The 24,916-nt window shown below is 42.9% G+C and overlaps 2 protein-coding genes across 4 annotated transcripts; both read left to right on the top strand.

The window, feature by feature from the left end:
* Positions 1–12,354: 12,354 nt before the first annotated feature.
* LOC136552576 (fatty-acid-binding protein 1-like) lies at positions 12,355–15,744 on the top strand. Its single transcript, XM_066544139.1, has 4 exons — positions 12,355–12,843; positions 12,938–13,187; positions 14,177–14,268; positions 15,269–15,744. Exons 1-4 carry the CDS (start codon positions 12,366–12,368, stop codon positions 15,406–15,408), a joined length of 960 nt encoding a protein of 319 aa, XP_066400236.1. The 5' UTR covers positions 12,355–12,365; the 3' UTR covers positions 15,409–15,744.
* Positions 15,745–17,654: 1,910 nt separating this feature from the next.
* LOC136552575 (vacuole membrane protein KMS1-like) lies at positions 17,655–22,630 on the top strand. Of its 3 annotated transcripts, none has more exons than XM_066544137.1 (8): positions 17,655–18,023; positions 19,012–19,223; positions 19,431–19,509; positions 19,614–19,901; positions 20,829–20,980; positions 21,284–21,400; positions 21,528–21,713; positions 22,154–22,630. In XM_066544137.1, exons 1-8 carry the CDS (start codon positions 17,981–17,983, stop codon positions 22,265–22,267), a joined length of 1,191 nt encoding a protein of 396 aa, XP_066400234.1. In that variant the 5' UTR covers positions 17,655–17,980; the 3' UTR covers positions 22,268–22,630. The 3 variants fall into 3 exon arrangements, with proteins under 3 accessions (XP_066400234.1, XP_066400233.1, XP_066400235.1); XM_066544136.1 differs by having other exon boundaries at positions 22,076–22,630; XM_066544138.1 differs by lacking the exon at positions 17,655–18,023 and having other exon boundaries at positions 19,056–19,223; positions 19,397–19,509; positions 22,076–22,630.
* Positions 22,631–24,916: the final 2,286 nt, after the last annotated feature.

The raw sequence follows: 24,916 nt of genomic DNA, 5'->3' as shown, positions 1-24,916 counted from the left end.
GGTAGAAGTCGGATGATTTCCTATCACCTATGAGATATAGGTAGATACAGGAGCACGGTTGGCTATGTTTGCTATCGTGGAAAATAACCATGGGGTGTTGTCTAAGTGGAGACCGGGTAGGATTTATATGCAAATGGTGTTGGGTTGGCTATGTTGATCCCGTCTGTGTCGATTAAGGATCGTTGTCGACAGAAGATGCTCAGCAGTCAACCGAGGGGTATCCCATGATGGTAGATTTGTCATAGGGGTGAGCGAGATTAGGAGCGAGATGGTAATACAAGCACCAAGACACAAGATTTAGATAGGTTCAGCCTGTCAGTATGACGTAATACCTACATCCTATGTTCTGATGTATTGCATTGAGATGTATCGATCTATCCACTAGGGGACCCCTACCTCTCTTTATATACTCTAGAGGGGTAGGGTTACAAGAAAAAGTATCCTATTTGGTAGTATACAATAGCTTGCGATGCATGTCGAGCAGCGCCATGCATGCCTTGATCTTGTGGGCTGGGCCACCTCTGATGGTGCGGTCCATAGTCTTATCTTGTGGATACCGGGGGCCATACCCCCATAGCTAGTCCCCGAGCCTAATAGTAGGTGACGTAGTCACGTGGTGTCAGGGTCAGAAAGTAGAAGACCAGCCGAGCAGACAGCCAGTCCTCGGGCAGTAGCCTCAAGATGAGAAAAGTGCACATTCACAGCAAGGTGAAGTGTGCCCACTTAGTCCCCGAGCCTACTGGAAGATGAAGAATGAATCTTGTAGTAGGGTCAAAGAAAAAGAAGTCTGAAAGCTTTGCCGACATCATCAGACATACGCGCATCAAGACCCTAGACATGCTGCCCAAGATCAGCACCCTGATCCTAAAAAGCATGGAGCAGCTTGATAGCACACCAATGAGACATAGTGATCTAACCACCAAAGGGGCACCGAGGAGTCCCCGGCGTCGCTGGCGATGTCCGAGCGCCGAAGAGCGAGGAGTCTTCGGTGGTGCTGGCGATGTCTGAGCACCGAGGAGTGAGGAGTCCCCAGCGTCACTAGCGATGACCGAGCACCAAGGAGCGAGGAGTCCCCAGCGTCGACTGGTGATGACCGAGCACTGAGGAGCGAGGAGTTCTCGGCGTCGCTGGCGATGTCCGAGCACCGAGGAGCGAGGAGTCCTGATGTCACTGGTGATGTCTGAGCACCGAGGAGTGAGGAGTCCTCGACGTCGCTGGTGATATCTGAGCACCAAGGAGCGAGGAGTCCCCGATGTCGCTGGCGATGTCTGAGCACCGAGGTGTGAGGAGTCCCCAGCGTCACTGGCGATATTCGAGCACCGAGGAGTCCTCGATGTCGCTGGTGATGTCCGAGCATCAAGGGGTCCTCGGCGTCGCTGGCGATGTCCGAGCACCAAAAAGCGAGGAGTCACCAGCGTCGCTGGCGATGTTCGAGCACCGAGGAGTCCTCGACATAGCTGGCGATGTTCGTGCAGGTGAAGTGTGCCCACTTAGTCCTCGAGCATGAAGAATCTAAGCGCCAGAGGAGTAACCTGGTGTAGCTAGCGATGAAGCATGAGCAACAAACAGTCTGGTCAACTAGTCAGCGATAAAGTGAGCATTGAGTAGAAGCGACCGGCGAACAGTCCGATCAACTGGCAAAAATATATGAACTCTGGAGAAAAATCAGCAATGGCGATGAAATAGCATATGCAACTTGGCGATCAGTTGGTGTGAAGATGTATTTATATTTAATATAAACTGCCCGAACACCTAGTGCATGTAGCTGAGTCTCTAGCCCTAGCTAGCCCATAGTCCATAACGTCGAGCATGGAGCCCATGCACATGTAGGAGGAACAGGAGTCGCTAAGGAGCCATTGCCGACCACCCATAACGTAAAGGGCAGACGCTCGAGCATATGTAGGGTGGAGCCAGAGACAGGGCCGTCTCTAGAGGCATCTGAGCATCAACATAACTGTTTAGGGGTTCGAAAAATCATTTGGAGAGCAAACATGGAGAAAACAGCTCGAAGAAACATCATGGTGATATACGAAGATTGAAGAATACTTAGAAGAATACTAAAGCATGACTTAGCTTTAGATAGAAAGTCTGGTCGGTGACGTATGGCGTTATCTGGTCAATGTTGATGGAGAGCACCTAGAGGGCGGTGAGTTGTTGGTGAAGGCGACCTCAGAGATGGTTCCAATATCGGATCTGCTATCACGGGGGCTGGTGTAGCTAGCGATGAATTGTTGTTGTGGACCAGCATGAATCTCCACGAGATTAATGATGAGAACATGCTATTGATTTAAGGTCCATCTAGCTCGCCATGGATCAAGCGCACACCCCTACCTAGTGTGCCAACTATCGGCAGAATATCATCGGTAGTCCTCCAAGGGGTATCCCACGAAGGTAGATTGATCGACAGGTGAGATCAAGAATAAGAAGGCAATAAAGACACACGAGTTAGACAGGTTCAGGCCATCAGTATGACGTAATACCTACATCCTATATTATGATGTATTGCATTGAGATGTATCGATCTGTCCACTAGAGGACCCTGCCTCTCCTTATATACCCTAGAGGGGTAGGGTTATAAGGAAAGTATCCTATTTGGTAGTATACAATAGCTTGTGGTGCACGTCGAGCAGCGCCGTGCATGCCTTTATTTTGTGGGCTGGGCCACCTCTGATGGTGTGGCTCATGTCTTGTCTTGTGGATATCGGGGGCCATACCCCTACAATTGTATCTTTGTTGGTGCTTCTGTCGAGATTGAACGCATGCCTCTCACTTAGCTGGCCAGATAACTCATTCCGACCATGAAGCCAAGTAGCTCAACTCAGGCTAGGTCCTATTCTATAAAAGTGTGCACTCTGAATGGTAGTAAGGATGTGCGAGAAGCCAGACGTGAGCCCAAGGGAAGGCTGGGCCTAAAAGTTCTGGTAGCTGGTTGTCCCTAATTATGCGGCGCTGATTGAACCCACGACATGTGCACCTGAGTTGTACCAAAGATGACCTGATGTGACCTCGACGGGGAAAGTGTGGGTTTGTGTTAGGAATAACTGCCTAGCTAGTTGCTACTAATTCGAATCGTCGTCTCTCCCGGATAGTGAGAAACTCAACTAGTCCCAGTATCATAGTAATTGGACTATGGAATTTGATGGTTATGATGAACATGGAAATGGTACACTAGCTATGGTTACTATTGCTATGTTACATAATTATATAACACTTGTTTGGCACAGGTTAGTTGCTAATCAAGAGATGAATAGCTACAATTAACTTGGGACTGAATTATAAAATGTATAGCTCAACTAGTGGCTTTTATGTAAAATGTTGTCAAGCTAGCTCCACTTATAAAGCCTTGCATAATCCTTGGCATCACTTTATTTTTGGTTTATGACGGGTAAGTCTAGCTGAGTACCTTCTCGTACTCAGGGCATATCCCACCATGTTGTAGGTGAAGTTCTCGGCCTGCTGAAGATGGTGGCTAACCGCCGGTGGGCTCAGTGACTCTATATTTATTTCTCGTCTATATGCTATTGTTGGAGGATGTTACTTATGCTAGCAGTGTATTTGAAACTTATGTTATTGTAATTATTTTAAAGCTATGTTGTTTTAGCCATCGTATTTGTAAAGTTGGCAACATATTATTATTAACTCGATTGTAATATTATTCCGCTACAACTCCGTGTATATGATGTGTATTTGCTTAATCGTGCGATCTTGGTTGTGATGTTGATTTATCGAGGTCCTTCATGACACTTGGTGGACTACTGGGTTTATATAAGTGCAAGTGTGTGCATGCCGACGTGTTAAACGAGGGCAGCCATGCTTGAGCTTGTATAAATTAGGTGGTTCTATCGCAGGCAACGTGTATTACAAGTGCCCCAACAATTTCCTGGTAATTTGTCATGATTTTTGTCTATTTTTCATCAGATGCTGCTAGGGTTAATTGGGCTTGGTTTTGATTTGTTTGTGATTTGCAGAATGATGATACTTGTAAGGAATACTGGTTCGAGGACTAGTACCTTGACTATTTATGTGTCAATCATCCAAACCTGCTTGAGGGTGTCGAAGTGGATTTTGTACAGCCTACAGCTGTTGCCCCCAGCTGTTCTTGGTGCTCCTATTAGCACAGAACAGAATAGCGACAGGATGGTGGAGATGTTGGACATGAAGGTTCAGATAGCTGACTTGAAGGTTGACATTGCCAACTTAAAGCTAGAGATCAAAGATTTAAAGAATGGAGGATTGGACAAGCCTTTTGGCGTAGGCAATGCATTAGTTGCTTTGGTGATGCTGAATCTATTTTAACAATCTTAGTTGCGGCAATTTGGAAGTGAAGTAGTATGTAGGTTAGGAGCATGTTGGTTGCATACCCTATTAGTTAGTAGTATTAGTAGTGTGGGAGCATTTTGGAAGGCAAGGAGGAAGTATCATGTGTTTTAGCAGTGTTAATCTGAATATGTATGTGACTCTGTTTCAGTCATGGTTATGTAAAAAAATTCAGTGTTTATGAGACTATGTTTTTATGAATATATTTCTATGTTTTTTGGATAATTTTGCTACTGGACCCTAAGCTTATGTGAAACTTGCTATAGAACATTAAAATTTCTTTATTGTAGGACACTTCCTAGTGTTTTCTAGCAAATAATTTTTTTGACACTGCCAGGCCAAAATAAAAAGTTTGGACTAGGACTATAGGTGGATGCCATTTTCATTAGAAGTCCACTATTTTAAGCATCCAGATGATCAGTTTGTGGCCACATACAGAGGCCATTTAGTTCTGCCAACACTTATCCGTTGCTATTTCTCCCCAGTGCATAGGTCAGGAAGGAACAACAAATATTTTTATTTAATCTGTGGTGAGAAACATCAACTTTCACAGAAATGGGTTCATCAACACAAGCTCATCAATATGATCAGAACGCATAAATGGGTTCACCAGCACAAGCAATTAACATTGATAGGTTTAATGCAGATCTGCTTTTGACCATAACACACATAAAGCTTTAGAAGCATGTATCGGACCACATAACATCTAGTTCACATGCACATAGACACAAATACATGGCCGCGCCTCATCCATTTCACAGGCACATAGGCACAACTACATGTTCAAAAGATTACATGGCACAATTTCAACTTTAAAAGACAACAGGCAGAACTTCATCTTCAAAAGACATGGCTTGTTCATATGCACATAAGTAGAACTTGAACTTCAAGCTTCCATGTTGTTTAAAAAGTCCTTGAGGCTACGAACAACACTAGTTTTTGGAGCAGCCGCCGCCTTCTTCTGCTTCTCTTTTTGCTGGGGTCTTCTTCTTCTTAGGTGTTTTCTTCTTCTTAGGTGTTTTCTTCTTCTTAGGTGTCCTCTTCTTGACTTGTGATGGTCTAGCAATGTCCTCATCTTCTTCTACTTCTTCTAGTTGCCTTTTCCGGTAAATGTCACAATATTGTTATGAAATAATTACTAAACTGTGTTACAATTGGAAAGAGACCTATAGTAAAAAAACTTGCCTTTTTGCTTTTAAATTCAACCCAACCTCTCCATCTTCCCCTGACTCTGGCATCTTATAAGTCTTGGCAAAGTGGCCCAATTCACCACACCTTTTGCACCTCACCTTCTTCTTAGTAGCATTTTTCTCATTACTTCCTCTAATTCTTACTACTCTGGGCCTACCAGTCACTCTTCCTAGCAGAGGTGGCCAAACTATGAACCTAAGGTCAACCTCCGGCCACTGTGATCTGTCTAGCATTGGTTCAACTCTCTGAGTATATGCAGCCCTGAACCTCTGAATAGAATAGTACTCATGCATAAAGTCTATAATTTTTATTCCCCTTTGTGATAGTATCCATACCAATGCATGTTTGCATGGCTTGCCTATGACTTGCCACTCTCTGCATGAGCAAGAATGATGTTGCAAGTCCACAGTGTGCCTCTTCTAGTTGTTTCAATCATCAAGCAATGTCACTTATGTTATATCCAAATCATTCTGGACAACCTTAACAACTTTCAAGTTCTTGCTTATAGTGTTTAGGTCTTTGATGACACTAGGGAGTATACCATCTTGTAGATTCCTACCAATCTGCCTCCTTAAACATCTCTTCTCCATTATCAGCTCCCTTGTCCCATCAACCAGTTCATGCAACAAAACACCTTTCAAGTGCCTAATCTGAGCATTGAAACTCTTAGAAACATTATTGGTCAAATAATCACATTTACTATTCTATAAAAATCCACATCTATACCAAACCCTATTGTGGTGGTCCTCTAGGTCTTGTATGGCATCTAGAGCAAACTCATAGATCTTCTGCATGTGCCACTTGAATAAACCTAGAGTGTAACTTCTTGTAGCTAGGTACAAGTGATCAGTGAACACATCTCCACGATAGTGCTTCATGAAGTTGGCATACAAGTGTCTCATACACTCCTTGTGCTCTACCCTTGTGAGAAACCCTAGAAAGGGAAAAAGAGTGCAGCACAGCTCTAGTTATAAGTCTTAAACATGTTCAAAGGTTTACATGATACATAATAGATACATATCATAATCAAGTCTTCAGGCTCTCAGCTCATCTCTCAAGTCTCACACTCTCACTATCTCAATCTAAACTCTCAACTCAAGAACCACCAGATGCAGAAGCCACAGATGTAGATGTGCTAGCAGAAGGAGCCCCAAAAGTAGATGCATCTTCATCAAGATAGAGATACTCGAAGGAGTCCACCAGTTCTTGGTTGTCAACATCATGCTGTAGTCTTCTTTCACCCAGCTTCCAATCTTTTATGTAAGCAAGCATCTTCACATGTTCAAGGCAATAGTCGACGGCGCCGCTCCTCAAGTATTCTTCCTATCAAGCTGAAATAAGATTCTGAAGACACTGTTGAAATAGGAACTGACATAATGTCTCTAGCCATGATAGAAAGCACTAGATATGTTAGCTTATGGTCATGGCACCAGAGAAGTAGATCAAAGTCATCCTCATATGCAATGACATTGTCACTGTCTAGATAAGCAGATAGCTCACAAGCAGCAACAGAAGTAGCTAAAGAAGGACTAGGGAGCAGAGGCAGGGGAAGGTCCAACAACACCAGATGCTCCAAGGCCTCCAAAAATTCTTCCCCTATGCCTGCTTCCTCTTACCTATGATGCTTGCAGGATGTGCAGCCCTCCTTTGAGACCTAGTTGCACCAAACTTTTCTTCATACTTGTTAAACAACTTGAAAATTTTAGTTTTCACAATACCATAATAAGAAATGTAGTCAAAACCATTTTTTGTTGCATTATGGTAAGAACATTAAATAAACCTCTCATTTTACCTCTAGGATCAAGAATGAATGCAAATGAATACAGCAGATGTATGTCCTTCCTAGTATTTTAGGTATTTAAGCTTCATAGGATAGACAATAGAAAACAGATTCTGATCCTTTGAACTTTCTTGCAAATGAGTTATAATATCTAGCAGATGGTGCAGAATAAGTGGACTAGTTGGATAGTAAACACCAGAAAGAGTGACTGTGGAGTCATAAAAAACTTCCAGAAATTCAAGTATTTTATCAGCAATATACCAGTGACATGCAGTTAACAATGTTGAGCCATAGTTGGAATTAATGAACATAGAAAAAACATCCTTATATGAAAGCAGGTGTTTGAGCATAAGATATGTAGCATTCCATCTAACATCCATATCCAAACTAAACTTTCTAGGTCTAACACCCTTAGCAATGCAAAAGTTCTTGAACAAAGCAATCCTTTGATTAGATGTATTCAAAAGGTTAATAGTAGTTTTGAAATCCTCAGTGTAAGGTTTGAACCTTTTTAAGTCAGATTTTACTATCAGATTAATAATATGGCAAGCACAATATTGATGCACAAGATGATACTTAACCTTATTAGGATCTGAAGGTGTAGGTGCAGGTTCAGAACCCAGATAACCAGCAAACATAGGTGTTAATGTTTCCATAGCCTTAGCATTGAAAGAAGCATTGTCAAGAGTAACAGAGAACACCTTGTCAAGCAAACCAAATTCTTCAATCACACAAGCAACTTTTTCTGTAATATTTTCACCAATATGTTTTACCTCAATCAAGCAGAGACCAATTACCTTTTTCTGCAACTCCCAGTCAGCAGTCACATAATGAGCAACAACACTGATATAGTCTTCCTTTGCATTACTAGACCAAATGTCTGACGTTAGACCAACAGAAGAAGCACCAGACAACACACAGTTCTTAATTATATTACGTCGTTCATTAAAAAGTTTGCCAAGATCTCTAGTGGTGGTCTGTCTAGAGACCTTAACAAACCTAGGATTATGAGCTCTAACAATGTATTCTTCCCAAGCATCAGTCTCACCAATTCCTAAAGGCAGATCAAGCTTAGCAATCAAACGACATAATTTAGATCTAGCAACTTCAGGTTTATAATCCTAGTTATAAACATAACCATCAGGATTGTATGAAAGCCTAGATTGAACCCTAGCACGTTGATCAGTTTTAATCCTACATGATTTTTGGTGCCTTTTTAAGTGACCTAGTGCCAGCAGCAGATCTAGCAGACAAGGTAGATTTACACATCTTATAAACAGCCTTGGTGCAAATTCTAGAACCATTAATAACCTCATAGATGTCCTCAAAATTAGCCCACACAGGCGATTTGCGCTTACTAGTGTTACCTGTACCAGCAACCGAAGGAGCAAAGCCATTGGAGTTTGCAGTCGCTGTCGCCCCTTCGCCATCGTCCGTGTCCACATCGATCAGAGTAGCAGAGCTATCCCCAAGATCGATACCGAACAACATAGTAGTGTTGGCTCGAGTGTCGTCGTCGTTCTCACCCTCTGGGGCTAGGCCAACCGGTAGGAGGCCATCCTCATCGACCATGGCTGCCTCTCCAGCCCTATTCCTCAATGGTGTGGGTGGCCGCCTTGCTCGCTCTAAGCCATAGCTAGAAGACGATGCATCGGCTACCAACCTACGAAACAATGAAAGAAGAAGAAATCAGAAGCATACATTGAAAGAAAAAGAAGAAATTAGAACATGGTTAGGGGTTAGGGTTTCACCTACGCAGCTGAAGCCCGGTGCTGGAGAAAGACGAGCACCCAGAGTCTAGAGAAGACGATACTCAGTCAGCAATGACGGCGGACGGCAGAGGAGGGACAAATAGAGACAACCAACTCACATAATCAACGAGATCTAGAGGGGAGATAGGGAGAGGGAGAAGGGAGAGGCAGGGATGGAGGGAACGACGCCGGCTGGAGGCAGATCATGGTCATCGGAGTCGGCATTGGAGACGGTGAGGCGTCACTGGCCACTGTGTTTGAGAGCAGCGCGGCGGCTGGTGGTGGTGGGATGCGAATGGGCGAATGAGGAATTGGGGATTAGGGTTAGGTTACGAGCGGGAGTGTGGGACTGATGGGAGGCTAAGAGGGGGGCACCGCATCGGCCGCCTTTTATAGGTGGGGTCTGGGGTGGCGGCATGGGGGAGCTGTTGGCGAGCTGGGCCGCCTCCCTCTCAGGCCGCTGCCGGGCCTCCTCCAAAACCCCGTGCCAGGCCATGCCAGCCCGCGGGCTCAACTGCTAGCCTAGGCATGGCCTAGCGCTGCGTGCCGAGCCAGCCTGAGCCTGGTGGCCTGCGGGCCGGGCCGTGCTCATGTCGGGCCAAAAGGCCGGGCTGCTGGGCCTCGGGCTGCATGGCCAGGTATACTCTACCCCATGGAAAACTGCATCCACAGCCTTTTCAAGACCTTTACAGGCATCTATACATATAACTAAACCAGTTGGATACCCAATAGCTGTACGCAACTGCCCCATGAATCACTTCCAGTTGTCTTCTGTCTCTGAATCAAAAATAGCATAGGCCACATGATACAACCAATTGTGACTGTCCACTGCAGTTGCTGATGTTAGCTGCCCAATATATCTACCACACAGAGCAGATGCATATACACCTATAAATGGCCTACATCTAGCTAAGAAACCATCAATGCACGGCTTCAGTGCTATAAAAATTCTCTTAAAGCGCTTCTTCTCCTTCCCTTCTACCTCTATCTCTACAATGCTACCAGGGGAGCTAATTTCTATCTGTGCTTTCCAGTTGTACAACAATTGAAAATTTTCTTCATACTTTCGATGAATCTGTTCAAGAGCAAGCTTCATACCTGATCAGGCCTTAGAGTATTTTAGTTTGATGCCATAATCTCCTTCAAGCTTATCCTTTGCATCTTTGGCTCTTTTATTTGGATTTTTCTTCACCCACTCTCCCAACCTATTAGCACACCATCCTTGACTGGCCATCTTGCCTTCTCTCAGCTTGGTACTAGGACAGTTGTGCTCAGCAGGTAACGTTTTTATCTGAAAGCAAAAAAAGGTCACATATTGTACACTTAACACTTTTATCTACAAGCAAAAATTATAGAAGTAGGCAACAATTATATTTGCAAAAAAAATAAAGGTCTTATGTTGTACCTGTATTGTTTTTTATCATAAATTCTAGAAGCATGAATTCTCCATGGGCACCCCTTAGCTGCACACTTGGCAACAAATCTGGTCGGGTCAGTTTTCACCTTAGCAAACTCAAATCCTTTTGTCACAGCATAATGCTGCACTGCCTTTCTGAATGAAACTATATCAGGAAACAATTGTCCCTTGATAATCTTGGGGTTCTCTAGATCATGAAGCACATGAATCTCCTGGGGATCTGCATCATCAACTTCTGCCTCAAGAGGAACACCTCCATCAGCAGCAACATGATCAGAATTTTCATCAACTGGTTCAATATTTTTAGTGGTTGGTGGCTGCCTAGGTGGTATTGGTATATACAAGTGCTCATCATCTGCCCCAACATACTCCTCATTATCAAACAAGTCTGGCTCTCTGACGAGTTCAAGGTTTGTGGCCCCATCAACATTAGCATTGGTGTTGCTATCTAGGAAAGTATTAGCATTGGTGGGGCTATCTAGGAAAGTAGTAACATTGGTGGGGATATTTGGCAAAGCATTAGTATTGGCATTGGCAGCCCCATCTAGCATAGCATCAGTGGGTGCACTGTCATCAGGTGGAATAACACAAAGGGGCTCTAGTAGGTTGAACTCAGGTGCATTAGACACAGATTTGTCAAACACTCCTACTACAAAGTGGCAAGACATTTGAGCCTTATACATGTCAAACAAATCTATCATCTGAATCTCACTGGTTAACCTGACATCTTCTTTCAAGTTTTTTGTCAAAGAACCACACCGTGGCACACTAGTTAGAGGACCATTTAACTGCGCTCTGCAAACTTTGCATCAACAGTTCTAGGGTGAACGATCCTATCTCCACATCCCACTTAATTACAGAGCCTTTGCAATACACTTTTCTACCAAGCGAGTCTGTTGTACTGAAAGCTTGTACTTTAATCTCTAGCGCAAAGAGATCATTCCTAGCATCAATGTGAAAACAAATCATAGAAAGCTAAATACAACAATTAACCACAAACTAATCTTCGTCCTGGTGTTAGAGAGATGGAGTTTCAGAGGAATACCTAGACATGCCATCCTCTGTCATAGAGTTAGCAGCCAGGATTGGTGCTAAGAGAACCCCCAGCCATCTGCTCAACCTTCCATAGCTGCGGATCTAGGTGGTCGCCATAATCCCCTCCACCGTGCCCACCAAGAGTCGTCGCAGTCGCCACTCTCCGTCGTCGCCGCCGCCGTAGGGTTAGGGTTCCTGGACAGAGGAGACGAGATGGAGGAAATGAGCGGCGGCAACTCAGGGCCTGTTTGGCAGGGCTCTGGCTCCTTTGAAAATGGCTCCGGCTCTAGCTCCTCTGGAGGAGCTGAAGCCGTTCTGGAAAATATTTGGCAAAACGGCTCTTTCGCACTAGACGACGTGAACCCACAGTAAGGAGCCGCGCGAAGCTCGTTTTTTAGGCTTCTCCTGCGCAGGCAAAAAATGGCTCCGGCTCTTGATCGGCTCGCCACGCAGAACCCTTTCCAAAATAGGCGTTTGGCACAAGCTCCTGCAGGAGCCGGAGCTGAAGCCCCTGCATGAGCCCTGCCAAAGAGGATCTCAATCCAGTCAGCGGTGCGGCGTCTAATGCGGAAGGCAGGGGCATAATGGACCATATGGATTTAGGGTATGTCTACGTATGCATGCAGGTGGGGCCACTGGTCACGTTAAGCGTAGAAACTGACATTTCTCCGTTATACAAGAAATTGTAATGGCACGATTTAAAATAGATGAAAAGTAATGGCATTTCTGGAATGTGCGGTTTTTTTAATGGCTTCAATTCAATTAACCAATTTTAAGAGATTGGTCGAAGTGCTCAGAGAAGTAGTGGATTGAGTTTGGTCAGAGTTGCTCTTAGCAAAATCCTGGCTGCAACTTAACAAAACGTAACAAAGAAATGAATGGGATCACCTCGCCACTGCCGCCGCGCGCCACCCGCGCCGCTCTCCCACATCGAGTCCTCCGCCCCCCGCACGGACGCACCTCAAGTTCACCACCTCCTCTTCGCCTCTCGTCGCTGCGGCCCGCGGCCATGGTCTCCCTCCGCTTCCCCACTGCTGCCATCCCCCGCCTCCCGCCAACCCAAGCCCCCAACGGCGTCGCCATCGCCACCACGGTCGCCGCTGCGGCCGCGGCCGCAGCTGCAGCAGCGACCAGCTTGACCCTCACGGCCAAGTCCGCAGGCCGCCCAAGTCCGCACCCTGCCCCTCTTTGGGCCTCCCTCTCCCTGGCCGACGGGGCGGCCCCCGGCTCCGTCGAACCCCGGACCGGCGCGACATTCCCCACCGAGGCCGCCGCTGGGCGCCGCCTACTCGGCGTAGGCCTCCGGAAGACCAGCGTCCTCGGGCTCAAGTCCATCGACGTCTACGCATTCGGTATTCTGTATTTCCGCTAAAAACGACATATTGGATCTCTCCATCGTCAGAAAAGCGCTATAAAGAGGAGATTTTGAAATGTCGCTTTATGTAGGCGTGTATGCGGATGGCAACGATTTGAAACAGCAGCTGAAGGAGAAGTACAGTAAGTTCTCCGCCTCGGAACTGGAGGAAAATGCTGAGTTGATCAACGATACGCTAGAGCGTGACATACGGATGACGGTCAGGCTGCAGATTGTTTATGGGAGGCTGAGTATTCGCTCGGTTCGCAGCGCATTTGAGAAGAGTGTGGGAAGTAGGTTTCAGAAGTTCGGTGGACAAGACACCAAAGAGTTGCTTCAGAGGTAATTGTATTTCAGGTCTCTTTTGGTTATACTATATGGCTTTGGGGGAGAAATGCTGAAACTTCTTTTAAGACCTGTTCTGATAAGCTTACAGCGATGCTTTCATCAACCCGCAAACTTGAATATGTTGCTTTCCATAACATTGTGTAGTGTCACGATTTCCAACCTTTCGTTATGGCTTAATTGAAGAAACGGACCACACATAACGCATTCAGCTTCATATTGATTGATAAAACTGAACTCACATCATATCCATCTCCACAGATCTTGAATGGGTTGTTTGGAGTGGAGCACAGTAAATCTTGTAGGAGCACGTACATTCCTCCAAATTCCTATCGCATCATCCAATACAAACATGAACCTTATATTTATATGCCATGTGCATTGTGCAAGCTTGTTAATTACTTTCTCCAATTCCAAATGTGGGTCATTTTAGGATTTTAATTGGGTCCGACCTCTTTAACTTGAGCCATCAGTGTATAGAAAGTGACGTAATTTGACAACACATGGTTACTGTTACTAGATTCGTCATAGGCTTTCATGGTATATAACTCCCCCTATTTAAAATAGTATACTTTTACATAAGTTGCAAATCCTAGTGCCATATTGGAGACTATGTCGATGTCCTAAACAACTTATGCTTGGAACAAGAGGGAGTATTTGTTGGCTAATTGTGATTCTTCTATTGCAAATGGACTTTTCATGTTTCTCACGATATTCTTTTAGAACAATATGATTAATAGATATGATTGCAAGAATGTGGATACTTGTCCCTAGCCTCTGTCATTGGGACCTAATAAGCTAGTGGGAACTGAGAATGACAGGATGCTAGATGCTAATAGTAAACCATTCAAAACTATGAAGAGTTACTAGCTGAGAAATTAAGGAGCTCTTTAGGGAAATGATGCTATTATATTACTTCTATTATTATTATCATATACTGAAATTCATAAGTATGTACATCAAATTTATACCTTGTTCTTCCGCAGCTTTGTTGCACTTTTCAAGGATGAATACAAATTACCAAAGGGGTCTGTGATTGAGCTTTCGAGGGAATCAAACCATGTGCTTAAAATTTGCAGTAAGTTCATTTCATTTTCTGCTTGCATTTCTCTTTTGTTGGTTTCAGTATTTAGGTGGAGGATTTATTTTGTGGCAAGGACTGAAGGAATTATTTAAACAGCTTGAAAGATGTATTCATGTTGCAATTAGTATGCATGTGTCCCACATCTGAGTACCTGGCAACATTATTATATTTGTTCACACAGTTGCTCATATGTTAAATCAGATAGTCTGACTGCAGGGAAATAAAGTACTTATCCTATTATCCAGTTACCCCGTTCCAAAACTTAGGAGATGCCCTTATTTTTCTAAATGCTCGATGAGTTATGTATAGCAAACATCCGACTGATATTATGTTCCAAACCATCTAAATTTTGAACTGAAATACTGCATAATCCAATCAGAAGCAGTTGAATCAGCTACTGTAATGCCTCCTCCATCCTGCACACTTTCTCACACAAATGAGAACTCCTGTTGCCACTGATGCCCCACCACACCATTGTGCATTTGTGCCTTTGCCGCCGTCACGGCTTCCATATGCTATGCCTGCACCACTCCCCACCGCTGCATATTTCTGCACCACCCTCCTCCTGCCCTTCCCGTCCACCTCTCTTGCCCAGCCATGGTACCACCTCAGCTAAGCCACTTCCATCAATGGCTCCCTGGCATTGCATCAGCAGTCATCGATGAGCCTTGCTTGTCCTTGTTGCTGCCCACTCACCTGCTGCATCCATGGTTTGCATCTGTTTCATTGCATTTTCATTTGATTTTAGAGCAATTGCATATGTTTCTCCTAAAGAAATGGCAAGTATGAACATTAAACCTGATCTCCTACAGCTCCAAAGGTCATTGATGTTCATTGTTAGAAGATTTTGTAATGGCATGTCTACACACTGCACACTGATGCATTCGTTTATTTTTCCTATTTATCCATTTCAACTGTAACTGGACGAATTTCATTAAGTAAATTTCTTCTTAATAATGCTCATGATTAATTAACTTTTTCTCTGCGTGTGTAGTTGAAGGCGAGGAAGTGGGGAGCATTGAGAGCAAGCTCTTGTGCCAGTCTCTCTTAGATCTTTATATTGGAGATGACCCCTTTGACAAAAATGCAAAAGATGATATCCATGAAAATATAGCTAGCATTCTTAAAAGTTAAATGCGATGCTTGAGGTTACATGGAACTGGGAAAGAAGATATTTTAATTCCAGGAGAAGTCATTCTACGAGCATTCATAATTCATATCTGTGCCCACTGTTATTTTTCTATTTGCTTCTGCTTCCGGAGTTGAACTTTCCTTCCATAAAAAAGGAAACAGAATAAGAAACTGCTGCGCGACCCAGGTACTACCTACTACGTAAGAAAGTTTGGGCATCCATGTCGAGTTGAATTCTGTTGTTGAGAATTACTGGTACGTATGACAACACTGAGTATAAAAAGAGCTGCTTCCATTCGCTGACTGCCGGCGGATGGTCCTTCCCATTTCTCTGCTTAGTTCAGCTGCTTCCATATGCTTGCTCCGATTCCACTGTTTTTAAGTATATGGTCTGATTCCTGAACATGCTGACGCTCATGTTGTGCTGACCCTGTACTCTGATGATTTGCATAGAAACAGTTTTTTAATTAAAAACAAAAGAAAAATCTTCATCTGCCAATAGCTGTGAACAATCAGTTATAACATCTGCCGAAGTGTACAGCGACATCACAGGAGGTAACCCAAAAAATCCAATTTCCTCTGCTCTGAGGCTGCTTCGCCTGAAGGTGACTTGCACTAGCAGACGACACCGGCTCCTTGCGACTGACGCGCATGATGCGGATACGCTTTCGGCGACACGAGCCTCCCAGACCAAACGGATCGATGCCTTTCCGCCCGAGGAGCGAGAGGTGGCGACCGCGGATCGTCACGCGGCTCGCGTGCTCCACTCCTCGTCGGTTCCCAGCGCGGTTTTCTGTCGCTTCTCGCGTGCACGAAATCTCGCTGCCGTTGCTTTCCGCAACCGGGGGATCAGCTCCTGTGCGACCCCGTCGTGGCTGGTTGCCTCTCCATGTCTCCTCTCAGAACTCAGAGCCAGCAGGCTAACGACGGGCAGCAAATGATGGCGAAATTGCAATGTCGTCACGCCTCGATCGAAAGATAGCATACCCACGTGAAAATGAAAACGGGACGTGTTATATGCATATTGTACCTTTTTTTTGCGAACATATGCATATTGTACCTTGTGTGTGGTGATAAACAAGGTGTGAGGACGAGGTAGCAGGTTTAAGGTCGGCCTCAACAAATAAAGAGGAGGCTCGAGGTTGAAAGTGATCTTACGAGATAAAAAAAAATGAATTTCAGAAGAGGACGCCATCGTTGAGGCCACGACGTAAATATCAAGAAGCCAAGGGAGAACGACTAGTATGGCAATCATCTATGACTGGTATGACAACCATCGATCAGGTGTAATTGGTGTCTTCCTGGTTTGGAACATTGGATGACAATGTTTCATTTGACCACAGATTAAAAAAAAGTTTTTTTTTTCGAGTGGCCTGTAATGCTTTTGATTGGATTCTAATGATCACATTAGATAATGAGAAAGTTAAGTGCTAGTAGTAGTATAACTTATCTGTACAATTTCTCTAGAATCAGGATATCAAAGAACTAAACCACTCGGATGATGGCTCACTTATGTTCTGTTTGGCAAAACTCTGAAAGCTACGAATTTGTAGCTCTCAAAAATCTTAAATATAAAGTTAAAGATATATCTAGAGCATTTAGATCGATCATATATTGCTTATAGTTTTGATTAATGATAATATTATATACACAATTATATTGTAGTGTATAAATTGTATAGATAACCTGAATCTCAAAGCTAAAACTATCCATCCCAGACGATGAAAGCTAGTTGTTTACAATTCACCAACACTCAGATTGTAACGATCCCATAAACTAATCGAGATGTTCGAATATACATTCTTGGAAGTACACGAGTTATTTGTCACAAATCTACGCCTCGTTCGTTTGGTCGTAAACGATCGTAAATTTTCAGTCAGAATAGTATTTTTCTCTCACATCAAACTAGCCAGCAGTAATAATCCACAATCGTATATGATCGTTTCAGCCCCAGCTGAACAGGCTGCTGGTCCAGTCGTCAGCATCAGCAATGATGATGTGGCTCGACCCTAAAGCAGTTTTTTAGCAGTTCAGCACAAAGCTTTAATTTCCACTTTTTTAAAAGAGAAAAAGGTTAGCAGCAGCTCGTAAACTCCTCCCCGAATTGAAGATTGGATTTCTACTACTAGTTTTAGCGCTCAAGCAACCACATCAGTTTTCTGCCCTCATCAGTTACCTTTGTACCCCTCAAGAAAACGCGTGTATCCGTTTCCGTCTGTGGTGACGCCTGACGGGGTAATCGTGAAATCCCGGGCACGTAATAAAACGGAAAGCCGTTCTCAGCTTGCCTTCCCTTTTTTCCCCTTGCGCTCGCGAAAAAGGTCATCTTTTCAGGTGGAAGGAACGATTCCTCTGTGCCCCGCGCCTCGCCGGGCTCGTGCTGCTCTACCCTCCTTCCCCAGGACGGTGAAGAGGCGTTTCCGCTCTAAACGGGAAGCAAGGCTCGCTCGCGCCCTTTTTTTTCGGTTCATATAGCGCCGGCGCCTGGCTCAAGCACCAGCACCACAGCTCGCTGCTCAGATCTACGCGGCGGCGGCAGCGGCAGCGGCAGAGGGGAGGGACCTGGAGCTGCGCCATGGGGCCTACGGTTGGCGCCGGCGAGGACAAGACCATGTCAGGTGAGTGAGTCTATCGGCTCGCAAGGCTCTAGGACGGGTCGTGTTGTTTGGTCCGCTCATTGTTCTTGGAGATACGCCGTCTCGTTTAGTTCTTGGGTTTTAAATCATCTTGCGCTGTTCATACTTGACATCTGTGGTGTGGAATTATGGAAATCGTTGTTGCTGCTCGAGGTGCGAATGCAAGTCTTTGAGGTTTTCCTACAAGGTTGGAATATTTCATGTTTTTTTTCTGGTTTTTTTTCCCTACAAATTCGGATTGGCGATACGTATAACCCCTTCTATTTTAGGGAAACACAGTGACTTTTTTTTGTTTGGTTTATTTATTTTTCTTGCCCGCCCGTGATTCAAAGCAGTAGAACCGTTCTTTTGAGTAGCGAAATTGCGTGCTTGGTATCGGTTCTTTCAATCTGTGATTTTGTTTTATTCAAGCATTGGATGCTTTTAGAACACACCTTTTGAAGGTTAAAACTTAAAAACTGAGGTTTTCCACGATTTCAAATTAGATTTTTAGATAGTATTTTGGCGGTTGGCGTCTGATTGAATTATCTTTATTTACTTGATTTTTTTTCTTCGGACTTATTTTTACATGATAAAATATTGGCATCTAGGAGTGATAATTTTACTATTTTGTTTTTTTCTCTGCTGTCTTGCCCTTGTGGCAGGATTTCAATGCAAATTTAGTTTTCCAGCTCGAAGACAAATACAAATGCCACTGCCACAAAGCCTCCTTTCTTCGAAAAACTGTGTTATGGAAGGGTAGCTGCCATTTTTTTCCCCATGCGTTGCAGAACTTGCGGAATTTCGATTTACTATATGTGAACAAGTTGCCTAGAATGTTAGTAATAATTTGGAGTGTGCGTTGGATTCTCCATACGGCACTACAGGATGAGATGAAACCATGATTTTTATTAACACTTAGCTAACTGAACGAATAATGAGATATACTGCGGTGTAGTCCATGCTCTAACCAGTGCACTTTATATTTCAGAGCTCTGGGAAAAACATCGTGTGGACCTGGAGAGACTAACAATTACATCAAGACCATTCAAGACATTGGCATTCTTTGTGTTAGCCATTGCTCAGAGTTTGGAAAGAACGTGTTCATCTGTTCTGAAAAAAGGTTCTCGGTTAAAAATCGCAATGCTTTTGGTTGCTGCTACTTGGGTTCTGCTCTTGTTCACTGATGGCCTGCATGAAAAGGTACCGTCTTCTTTCAAATTAATTAGAACATCTGTATATCACAGGATATTTGAAGCAAAATATTATTGATGTGACCAATCTATAACTATGTAGATGAAATTCTCTTGAACAATATGGAAGCAAATTTGCTAAATGGCAGATAGTTTTAGGTCTTCCCTAAATATATATAGCAGCTTGGATAAACATGGTATGTTGTCATTGATGCAGCATCTACAGGAGCTACTTTGGTATGTCAGGTTTGGATTGTGGTGGATCATACTAGGGGTCGCTTCATCGATTGGATTAGGTAATTACAAATAGTTTCAGATGTGGTGAAATTGTGCATTAGGAGTTTAATTAGTTGATTTAAATATAACAAGAGTTTCTGCTTACACTGTAATTATCTTGCAGGTTCTGGTTTGCACACTTTCATAATGTATTTAGGTCCCCATGTTGCCCTGTTTACTATCAAAGCGGTTCAGTGTGGTAGGGTTGATTTAAAAAGTGCTCCTTATGACACTATTCTCCTTAAAAGGAGCCCATCCTGGTTGGAGAAAGACTGTCTGCAGTTTGGACCCCCAGTTTATCATGAAACAATTCCATTCAGCAAAATACTGCAAGAAGTTTGTCTCGAAGCTGTTCTTTGGGGCATTGGAACTGCACTTGGAGAGCTTCCTCCATATTTCCTCTCAAGAGCAGGTTTTGTTCATACTGCTCTGCATACTAACTATAGCATAATTTACTTGATTATTACAGCTATTTTCTCTTGCTTGTCCACTTGATCCGTCTCTTCCACTTTGAGTCATTGCCTCATGCCCTCATCAGTTGTCCAAGGGCTGGTTAAAAAAATACAATTCTACCTCCTGCCTATTTTTTGATAATAATACCACCTTTCATTGAAGCATACTTGTGCTCGGATTTCCTGGCCAGAGTAGCAAACTAAAATTATGTAATAGTCTCCTTGTTCTTCTTAGACAATGGAATAGAAATATCCCAGCCTCCACATTGTGAGATGCTTTAGGCGGTCCTTATTAGAATAGGTGCAAAAGCAGTAAAAGGAAAACAAAATGCTTAATAACAGCGATCTACAGCCATCATAAACAAAGTCTGCTGGTTCTGTAATTAAAGAAACAAATATAAGATATGCGCAAGAGAATGCAGCATTTTTCATTAAATACTTTTTTTTCCTTGTCTCCTTTTAGTTTTGTAGATATAAACAATACTTTTTTTCCTTGTCTCCTTTTAGTTTTGTAGATATAAACAATGATGTCTTCATATTGTTATACATGAAAATGAAAATGGTAACGATCTTATTAGCTTATATCACAGGCTAAGTCCCCCTTCTACTAAGAAATTGAAATCATTATGATCCATGGGGCCTTATATAGGTATCAAAGGAATAGTGAGCTTGTTTATATCCAAAAAGTTTTACAGCTCTGCTGCCAGCAGTGTTATCTAGCTTACAAGTTAACCACAACAATCCATCATATAAAGTTAAATTTAGGATCAATGTACCTTACAAGATTGTGCCATTGGTTAAAGGCATCAACTTGAATGATGCAGTAAGCCCGTTTTTTTTCTAAGTATGTGTTATGTTGCTGACTCCTTTTAAATAATGAACCACAGCTAGCATGTCAGGCCGCGTAATTGATGAGTTAGAAGATTTGGATGCTTCCATTTCAGAAGGTTTTCTATCATCAACTTTACGCCAGGCCAAAAGATGGCTCATGTCTCATTCACAGCATTTAAGCTTCACTCTAATATTGCTACTTGCTTCGGTTAGTATCATTCTGTTGACATTTAAAATTTGTTTGTTCAAGTCATATTTTAGTATGTTGCATTTTTGCCCTACTTGCTGACTTGCCTTGTAGCACCTTGTCAATTTAGACTGTAATAAGGTGAAGGCCCATTTAAATCGTTGAAGAAACTCACATTCACTCTTTGCTGACATTTGCATGACATATTATTGTTAAATCTTTTGAATTTTTTGTCTCACTGAAGTTTTATACTTATTGACATATTATTCCTTTCCTTATGAGATGTATGACATGGAGAAACTGTATAATTATTTCTTCTGTCAGGTGCCAAACCCTCTATTTGATCTTGCCGGTATGTTGTGTGGACAATTCAACATCCCTTTCTGGAAGTTTTTTCTAGCAACTTTGATTGGAAAGGCTATTGTTAAAGTTTGTATCCAGGTTCGTCAAACTTCTTGGTGCAATTCATATATTTGCATTTTTCTGTGAATTGTAGTCATAGTATCATGCAGATTTCTTCTCATCTCCGTTAAGACAACTGACTGTCATTTACAAATCACTTATGTAGACTACATTGGTGATTACTCTCTGCAATAACCAACTTCTTGATTTGGTGGAGAAAAGGCTTATATGGGCATTTAGCAATGTTCCTGGAGTGGCATCTGTCCTTCCATCTTTAGTTTCCAAGCTGAAGATGGCCAAAAATAAGTTTTTATCAGCCCATGTTGCTGCATCAGCTTCTAGTTCTGTTAAGGTATTAATTCCACTCGACTTCAGTTACAAAAATCCGAAATTTACTGCAGCCATATGCTTCACTTGCCCACTCTTTAAAGTGATCTGACGGTAGCCCCTAGGACGGTAGTTATGTTTCGATATTTTACCATTGGCCATGTAAATACATGGCATGGAATATCACACCATGGAAAGGTGTTCAGTAAGTGGTTATAAAAATAAGCTCTTGATCTGGGGGACAGTTCTAGTGCTGACACCGGTTCAGAGAAAAATAAAATGCTGATATAACACTGAAGCTCCAGTTATTTATTCTGCCTATTTACTCTGCCCACTCGTTGCCCTTACATTGTTACAAAATGTTCATATTGTTTAATCCATATTTAGGGAAAGAAGTGGAATCTGTCATTCTCTTTGGTCTGGAATACCCTGGTGTGGCTCATGGTTGTAAACTTCATTATCCAGATAGTTACTTCTACAGCACAGGGTTATCTCAGGACACAACAGGAGCAAGAGATCAGTAAAAAGTTGGAAACCGAGCTTTCTGCCTCTGAACCTTCTTCTGGCTTGCCAAAATGATTCAGCCTGGGTGCCGATCTGGTTTCTTCATTTGTCTGTATAGTATATCAAGTTTAGAGAGGAAAATCAACATGAAGAATGTGGTAACTGACTGGGAAATTCAAACTGTGCTCATCAATTGTTTGCCGCTAATACATTGTACATAGTCATGCATCAACCATCAGCTCAAGACTAAAGGCTCTCCTGCACTATTGTGGTTGATTTATTTCTTAAAAAAAAGAGAGAGAAAAGCTTAACTAGTGCTGAAAGTATAATGCCGCCCCAGCTACAATTGTTAGTTTGTGACCTTTGTACATAGCAACAAATATATTAAGGGAGAAAAATATCTAATGATACAAGTTAGTACCTGATTTTGACTCCGCATTGACAATGATCCCTTCTCGTGTCGAGATCTGTCCTTTCTACGTTGATGGCGACGCGATGAGATTTCTGTTCCTGTCAGTGCACACCCCACATGCCAGGTGGTTAATGGAGAAAGTGTGCATCTTTATCATCTGTTCTCTTTAGCTCCTTTTCTCTGTAATGTACCAGAGTCCAGCTTCTGACGCAACTTCACTGGGGTAATTATTGATCTCCTTTCCCCATGAGGTTCACCTCTGAAAGGTATGTTGCGCCATGTTAACCTGACAAGAAAATTTTGTTGATGAAAGGGATGGGCAAGAGTTCTAGATGAAACTACCATCTGGCGCTTGCTTCGACCATTTCTGGTTGATTGAAAGCGGATACATGCTGATTGCCTGATTGAGCAAGTGATGCCGGAGGCTTTTTGCCCGGAAATGAACAGGTCACTACTGTTTGTGATGTACATCGGCCTAAACAGCTCGAGATAAAATGTCTATGTTGGGCCATTCTGATTCACCCTAGTACCCTACCGTGTAGCTGAACATTCGACGGCTAGTGTAGACGTGTTGGGGGAGGCCTTAAGGCTTTGAGGTTAGTGGTTAGACTTAAATCTACATCGATTGGTGTGTGAACCTGATGAAAACATAAACGGACTGTTCGCTTGGTCGTAAACGATCAGTGGATTATAAGCTACAGAACAGTATTTTTTTCTCACATCAAGCCAGCTAGTAATAACCCACGATCGTTTCAGCCGAAACGAACAAGGCTGAAACTCTTTGGCTCTCAATTTTTCAAGTATTTTCATAACAAAATTACTCCTTTCATGAAAGAACAAAACAATCAAACAGTTATGCCATAAATACTGGAGTGCATACAACTGAAACGTAAAAATATAACGACCACTGCACTAGAGATGCGCGTTTAAACGTCATTTAACATACTGTATGCAGGCATTATCACCCGAGGAACAGGTTGTACTAATGCAGTACAACTGTGATTCTGTGAACTGTACAAGGTAGGAGTATAGTATATTCCAGCTCAAAAATGAAAAAGGTGATGAATGTCGTAAATTCACGGCGGCACAGCCACACCCCCGAGCTCTGTTCGGCTGGCTAAAAAAACGATTGATGTTGATTTATTACTAAAAGAAAAATATTGTTATTTTGCTGAAACGATACGGCTGATAAGTTTAAGCGAACAGTGCCGTGAGCTCACGCTTTTTGCCCACACCCTCTGCACCCTCTCCTATAGAGTAATAGTACAATTCTAGACAGTACCTAGTCAATTTTTCTAGTTTAACCAAATCGATATGAATCATACCAAATAAGTATTATTAGTTTTGTGATGAAATATGTTTTCATAATATATAGCTATTATGTATTATAAATAACGATATTTATTTCCATATAATCTTAACTTTATGTAGAGCTAAATTGTATTCTTTCCTAATCCTTGCACGTTGCCTACTAGTCTACAGGGCATTGTCCTTTTTACCGTCCACGGTTGATGCAGTGCCCACGACGCTACTGGATTGTAGCATAGCAGTAGTAGTACTAGTACTAGTATGATCCTAGCAAGCCTACCAGCAGAGGTGAAGGGAGAGTACAAAGGCTCCCCTGCAAGCTACTAGGGCCAATACAGTGCTCGTACCAAACCATATTTTGCAGTAGGTTTCTAGGGATTCACGCCTCAAAATATAGTACTTGTGTTTTTTTGAAATAATAGTTGTGTTTTTTCCTTGGCAAAGAAAACGAATACACTGTACATGTATTATACATCATATAAGGTTGTACAAGGGTACATGAGCTCTTCCAGTATTATGTTTTCTTCTCTGACAGATGATACCAATGAGCTCTTCCAACCTCCAGTTTGTTCGTTTACTCGTTTACGATCGTGGATTATAAGCTAGAACATTATTTTTTCTCTCACACCAAACCAGCCAGCAGTAAATAATCCACGATCGTTTACGACGAAACAAACATGCTGCTCGTCCTTTATACTAGTATTTCTTATTTTGTCACTTTGAAATGTTGGTATTCTGGGGGTAACATGCCAGGGTAGTATATTTTACACTTTATAATACGCAGCAGGTCATGGTCCACAAATGATACCAGCCGGTTTATCAGCTAGAATCTACAATATTTTTCTCTCACAATAAATCAGCTTCAGCCAGCTTTAATACCAGCCGAACACCACCTAGCAGTGTTATTAAAATTTAAGACGACTGTTAGGCACTAATGACAAAGCCATTCTGGATCACTCTTTCCTGCCACGCTACTCCTGTTAACTGCTCCGGACTCCAATTTG

The sequence above is a fragment of the Miscanthus floridulus genome, chromosome 4 (assembly GCF_019320115.1).
Source record: "Miscanthus floridulus cultivar M001 chromosome 4, ASM1932011v1, whole genome shotgun sequence".
In the NCBI taxonomy this organism is placed as follows: Eukaryota; Viridiplantae; Streptophyta; class Magnoliopsida; order Poales; family Poaceae; genus Miscanthus; species Miscanthus floridulus.
This window is presented reverse-complemented; position numbering and strand designations above follow the sequence as displayed.